Source organism: Caloenas nicobarica, chromosome 5 (assembly GCF_036013445.1).
Source record: "Caloenas nicobarica isolate bCalNic1 chromosome 5, bCalNic1.hap1, whole genome shotgun sequence".
NCBI lineage: Eukaryota > Metazoa > Chordata > Aves > Columbiformes > Columbidae > Caloenas > Caloenas nicobarica.
This window is the reverse complement of record NC_088249.1, coordinates 53,788,078-53,794,592: the sequence shown is the minus strand read 5'-3', so window position 1 is coordinate 53,794,592 and position 6,515 is coordinate 53,788,078. Positions and strand designations below refer to the sequence as shown.

At 45.0% G+C, this 6,515-nt stretch overlaps 1 protein-coding gene across 1 annotated transcript; it reads left to right on the top strand.

Moving 5' to 3' along the window:
- The first annotated feature begins 439 nt into the window (after nucleotides 1-439).
- LOC135989186 (ferritin light chain-like) lies at nucleotides 440-6,185 on the top strand. The gene is made up of 3 exons (XM_065635845.1): nucleotides 440-622; nucleotides 2,976-3,122; nucleotides 4,402-6,185. Exons 1-3 carry the CDS (start codon nucleotides 440-442, stop codon nucleotides 4,903-4,905), a joined length of 834 nt encoding a protein of 277 aa, XP_065491917.1. The 3' UTR covers nucleotides 4,906-6,185.
- The last annotated feature ends 330 nt before the right edge of the window (nucleotides 6,186-6,515 follow it).

The window sequence follows — 6,515 nt, the reverse complement described above, 5'->3', positions numbered from 1 at the left end:
TGCTCGTCCGCACTCCGCTCGCTATTGCAAGACACGGTTCAGTGCGGGCGTCCTTGGCTACCGGCCCTCAAACGCGCTCCGAAACACCGAGTCACCGCTCGGCCCTTCTCGCCCCGGCAGCCCACGCCCGTGGCTGCGGGCCGAGGTTCCGCACCGCTCCGCGGGCTGCGGCTGCCCGGCCCCTGCCGACCCGTGCGCCGCCGAGCGAAGAGGCTGCCCGGCCACAGCAAGCGCCCACGTCCCACGGCCACGCACCGAATGGCGGCGCTCGCCCGGCCGCCACGGCCCCCCCTTCCCCCGGCGCGGGCGGGCGGCCCCACGCCCCAGCGGGCCGGCAGGGAGGCGGGGAAGGGGCGGCCCGGCGCCGCCGTGCGCGGCAAGGTGTGCCGCAGGTGCCCGCGCTATATCAGGCGGCGCGGCGGGGCGGCGCGGCTGCCCCATGGCGGCGCCGGCCGCGGCCGAGCCGCGCTCCAAGCGGCCCCGCATCACGCTGCCCGCCTGCCCGGCGCACCGCCCGCTGCCCGGCAGCCGCGTCAGGCAGAGCTTCCCGCCCGCCGTGGAGGAAGGCCTGTGCGGGGTCACCGGCGCCCTGCTGGAGCTCGCCTACTGCCTGCAGTCGCTGGTAAGGCGGCGAGCGGGGAGAGCCGGGGGGCGGCCCGGGGCGCAGCCCGCCCCGCTCGGGCAGCGGGAGGCGCGGTGAGGAGGCGGCCGCGGCCGGGGCAGGGCCCGCTGTCGGCGGCGCAGGACGGTTCCGCAGTCGGGCACGGACAGAAGAGCGGTGCCTGCCCCGTTCCGTGGCCCAGCGGGACTTGAGGGGGGTCTCTTACCCGGGTGGCCGCTGGTAGGGCTGGGAAACGGCGGCCAGGGTCTGGAGCTAGTAGGTGGTGGAACTGGCACTCGTGTATTTTGGGTAACTCACAGTGAGAGTTCTGCCTGTGGAAAGAGGGACAGGAACAGAGAACGCCAACAGCTTTGGAATATAACTCTGGGGTTGGTTTTTTTTTCCAAACTTTGTACGTAAAATAGTCATGTGTGGTTAACTGGTGAAAGAAGAGTCTGTGAACATCGCTGCCGTCTTGGGGATTTTTCGCTTTGCAGCAGGAACGTTGGACATGGACTAAAAAAGTTATCTCTGATATCTTGTAACATGCATACCAAAATTCTGTCTGGCTACATGTCAAATATTAAGGCAAGATATAGTTTAACAAAGCCATTAAAATAAAAAACCCAAAATTATTTATGCTGTCCCTTCTGATGCCAAGCATCCCCTGAGAAGCAACACAAACTATATTCAGTATATCCCCAAGATCCTTTGATCAAGCTAGGTGTCAAGTATTAGTCCAGTAAAAATTTAAGTATGCAGTAAAGCCTCTGCTTGTTAGGCATGTGGATTAAAGTAATACTAGTGATTGGTAGCTGGGCGGGATGGAGAAAGCTCAATTGCAAATTGACTGTAGGTAAATCAAACATAGAAATGTGAATATCTTAAATGGTTCATGATTGACAGAAAGGATTTACCTTAACAGTTAAGCAGGCGTGGTAACTTGTGTTCAACTTGAAGTCACGCAGCACACTTGCACTGAGGAACTGGTTATAAGACACTGAATCTTGACTCTTCTGTCAACAGAAACATGAATGAATGACTTCAGGAAAAGGATTATTCAAATATTGCAATGCATATTCTTAATAAAACATTCCAGTGTGTACTTTCTTTTGAATGGTTTCTCTTCAGCTGTGCATGTGTCAGAGGTTTGGGGTATCCCAGATGGTCATAAAAATATAATAGAAGAACACAAACTTGTATTGTGTATATAACTTTTCTGCATTTTTTTTCTAAACAGATCAACATAGATGAAACACAAGTATTTCGTATTTAAACTGGGTAATAGATGAAAGCGGGGAAGACAATAAGAAGCAGAAAACCTTATGAAATGCACATACTTGTTCCTTACCCCTCCTAGGCAACTAACAGCTTGATGTGCAGTACTGCAATCCAGAGTATGTTCCTGAGACAAAAGCTGTGCTGTGTTGCATATGCATGTCTGGGGAACCAGCAGATCAAGACACTGTAGCTCCCTCAATTTGGTTCTTGGCATATTCCCAGCTGCTGCCTCTCATTCTGTTCAACATCAGAGCCGTGCATAGTCAGTGTTGAAACTAGTGTAACCTGGTGGCTCTCCTTCACTACCTGTCTCTAATACCTTCTCTTTATGGGACAGTAATACCATGGATAAAATTATTCTAATGTGAGAGCTGATAGATCTGTTAGAATAGTTAAATATTGCTGTGGTTGAAGTTGTTACTTTCCTATATAGAACAGAACAAGGCCTGCAGTGGGTTTAGGATTTTAATACTTCTGAAGTATTCCTAGGCATGAGCTACATACAATATTAAAGGTGTATGTAGTTCAGTAGCAGTGTTCTTTATTTTGGAATAACTTTATCAATAACAAAGCTGATAAATAGATGCAAAGTTGTGCTTGTTCCCTTTTGGTATTTGCCTCATCTTTCTCATACCTTTAAAAGCTAATTGTTTTTACTGGAATGCTGACCTGAAGGGATAAATCTTATGTTCCCTGTGCTGACACTATGTTTATAATACAAAACAACTCAAACAAAAAAACTCACACAAAACACACCAACAAGGAAACACCTAACACCCACCCCCCCTGCCCCAACCGCTTTTAAGTAAAATATTCTGAGGATCTCTGAGTGCTACTGAAAGAGAACATCAGTACTACAGTTACCTGTCTGGTATTAAAGGACAGAAGGTGTTCTAGTAGAAGTATAGAGATTTTTCATTTAAGGCCATAACTACTTACTTCATTTATTATAGAAATTTGAATTAAGGTCTTCAAAGTTATTGTGCTGGTAGAACAGCTTCCATTGGAAGGGTGTCCTGAGTTCTGATAAAGCCATGTTCTGCTCTAAGTCCCATTTCCAGCAAATCTTAACACTCTCTTCTTGTGTGCTTAGGGTGAATATTTTGATCAGTCGCAGGTGGCTCTACCAAATGTTTCGAAGTTCTTCTTGCATCAAGCTCTGGAAGAGAGAAAAGCTGCAGAGGCTTTGATGAAGTATCAGCAAGAAAGAGGAGGACATTACTGTTCTAGAACCATCCAGGTGGGTAGCAGACAACAAGCTTTCAAGCAGTTGCAATCCGCAGTAATTACTCTAACTTCTTGCATCATATTCTTGGTACTTCAGATTACTGCATTCATCCACTATTAGATTTCCAAATATAATTTCCCTGTCATACCAGTGTACGTGATTTTGTTCTTGATTATACTTGTCTAGAAACTGTCAGAGTCCTAGCTCTATGTGGTTGCTTTCTAGCCCCCCAAAAATATGAACAATGGTCCCCTTTTTCTTTCACTCAACTGGAGGCTGCTGTCTCCCGTGTCTTGTAATGGATTATGAGACTCTCCTTAAAATGTGCTGAAATAGCCCACTTGTCTCCTGTGTGAAACTAAATAGAAGCCTAGAAGCTATTAGTACCTAAGAAATGTGGTAGTGAAGGAGGTAGGAGAAACACCCAGCCTGGGGCAGTAGTTGATCTGTTGGAGCACAGCTCACAATAGAATTTGAACTAGAGATTGACTCAGGCTTGCACAGGTAAAAGGAATAACTCAAAGTATCAGGAAAAAAACCTACCTCATTTGTTAAAGACCAAGGGGCTGATTCTCCTCTACCAAACTAGTGTTCTGTAGACAGTTAATACAGAATGCTCTTCTTTGGCCTATCATAGCAGTTGTTAAGCTGTGGAAAATAACAATAAAAAGGCTGTCTTGAAAAGCTTTCTAAATATTCAGTTTGAATTAGGGAAGACCTTATAGCAGCCTTCCAGTACTTAAAGGAAAGATGTCTAGTGACAGGACAGGGTAATGGTTTTAAACTAAAAGAGGGTAGGACTAGATATTAGGAAGAAATTATTTACTTTGAGGGTGGTGAGGCACTGGAACAGGTTGTCCAGATAAGTTGTGGATGCCCCATCCTTTGAAGTGTTCAAAGCCAGGTTGGATGGGGCTTTGAGCAACCTGGTCTAGCGGAAGGTGTCCCTGCCCATGGCAGGGGGTTGGAACTAGATGATCTCTAAGGTCTCTTCCCACCCAAACCATTCTATGACTCTGTAATAAGGTTTCCTGGTGTAAGAACACTCCTCAGGCATAGCTGCTGCTATCTAAATTTCTGTTCCTTGAAAAAGTGCTTGGGTTCTGCCACTTCTGTATGATTACAGCCATCTAACCCTGCAAAAAACAACAGATGCTCCAAACTAGACGGAGTTGTTGCAAAATCCTAGCACACCTTGTTTAGAGCACCGGGTAAGTTGCTGGAAACTATGAATGAATACAGTAAGATGAGCTGTTCTTCTGAATAAATATAATTCTGTCTTTGTTTTTAGAAACCAAACTATGAGTATGCGGTCGGTCTGATGAAAGCCCTGGAAGTAGCCATGGTGCACTGGAAAACTATGATACGGTATTTTGAAGAGCTTTATGCACTGAGTATTGAAAACGCAGACCCTCATAGCGCAAGCACTATCAAGAAACAATTTATTGGGCCCAAAATCCAGAAGATCAAGCTGATGGGAGATCTACTGACCAATGCTCGCAGGCTTGACTGTTCCCAAGATGGCAGAAGTAGCCTTGGGGATTACTTTATGGACCGGTTGCAGAAAGAGTTCAGAACAGGCATAGAGCTAGAGTCGAGTCAGCACTGCAGTCCCTGCCCGCCTCTCCAGCAGTGTACAGGAGCTGCAGAGGGTCTGAAGCGACCCCAGAGAGAACCTTCCCAGCACAGGAATGGCATAGGGCCGATATATGCAACCATACACTGCACCACCCCACTGCCACAGGGTAACGATGGGACAGGAGCAAAAGTGAAGCAGGGCAGGGAGGGACTTTAGTGCTGTGGCTGCTGCAGCTCCTAAGCCAGACCTGTACACAGGGCGGCCTTGAGATCAGAACTCGGGAGACGTCATGCTGTATCGTTACTCTGGCTTTACGCTCTGTCTCCTCATCTTCTGTTGGGCCACAGCTCAAAATCTAACCCACACTATTGTTTTGGTTAAATGATAGCAAGGTTGCTAGTTACCTAGGTTGTCGGCAATAGTCACACTTTTATCTATGCAATTCCTCCTAGAAAGCAAAAGCTATTAAGCCTCTTTTCTGTCTTAAATGATTATTAGGATTAGTTAGTACAAATTATTTTAACAGAATATATAACTTTTCTTAAAAAAACCCGCAACTTTAGTGCAAGGAAACTTCTATGAGGCAGAAAATCCAAAGATTTAGTTTTATACTATTAAATATTTTATATTACAAACAGATATTTTACCTTACTAACAAGTATACTAACATAATGAACTTTTTAAAAATACTTGTTTTAAAACAAAGTTTTCTTGACTCATTTCTATCATAGTAGCAATTTAAATAAGTAGTCTAATTCATATACTTATCATCCAGCTATTTCTAGCGGTATACTTCTCCAAGATGAAGGATACAAACATTCCCTCAACAGTAGGAATAAGATAATGTGCTTGTCTTCTCTATAGTTATTTACCTAGTTGGCTTTTCTCATCCTCAGAAAGCAGATGAGAGATAAATTAGGGGTTCTTATTAGATGTGATCTTCGCAGGTTCTAGTGTGTATTTTGCAAGTGTCTCTGAAGACACTAGCCTTAGGGCTCTGTCCAGACCTAACCCTGGACTGTTGCTTTAATTACCGTACAGACTCCTATTTCAGCTGGCTAAATTATGGCATTACTATGGTACTACTGTTATTTCTTGTACTCCTCATCTTGGTCCTCAGTAGAAGAATAAGATCCTAGTGAAAATGCAGCATGCTTAACTAGAACTGCATCATAAAGAGGGGCCAGTCATTAGTTTTACATTTCAATTAGGGAGGCTGTTAGCACCACCACAGCTAAGGCCTTAACTTCAGCCAGCTTGGTTAAAGTTCAGAGGTGTCCAAATTCCTTCCATTCATCTCCTCCAGGAGAGCCTCTCTTTCTGTAGACAGGCTACCAAGGTCACCTAAAAAGAGCAACTGGCTAGATCAGCTGCCTGCAGTTACGTTTTTTGTTATATACAACATCTTTTATGCAGTTGGGGTTTGCTTTAATGAAAGATTGTCTCTCACTTTTATGTAATACTATAAGTGATACTCTTATTATGCTTAAAAATAAATTCAGTTCAATATTAAAAACAGCACTTTGCATCTACATTGTATTCCTCAATTTACCATGTAGGTATCCTGCAACAGATTTTGCATATGTATACAAAACTGCACTAGTACTTCTCTACTACTAAGAAACTTGCACAACATGGAAGAGTAGACCACAGAACGAAAACAAATGTCCAAAAACTGCATTAAGAACACTGCACAAATGGAACATTTTCAGTAAACTCTGACTTTTATACACAGCTGCAGTTAAGTAGCCATTTCTACAAAACTGCAATATCCCACCTACTTCCTGTCGGTGTCGTAACACAGGACACACACGTACAATGCAGAT

Bases quoted from the DNA above. Each gene is read 5' to 3' on its own strand.
- LOC135989186 (XM_065635845.1), top strand. From the start codon at position 440: ATGGCGGCGCCGGCCGCGGCCGAGCCGCGCTCCAAGCGGCCCCGCATC. The intron at 623-2,975 runs GTAAGGCGGCGA...TTGTGTGCTTAG, and splicing joins CCTACTGCCTGCAGTCGCTG to GGTGAATATTTTGATCAGTC. The intron at 3,123-4,401 runs GTGGGTAGCAGA...CTTTGTTTTTAG, and splicing joins ACTGTTCTAGAACCATCCAG to AAACCAAACTATGAGTATGC.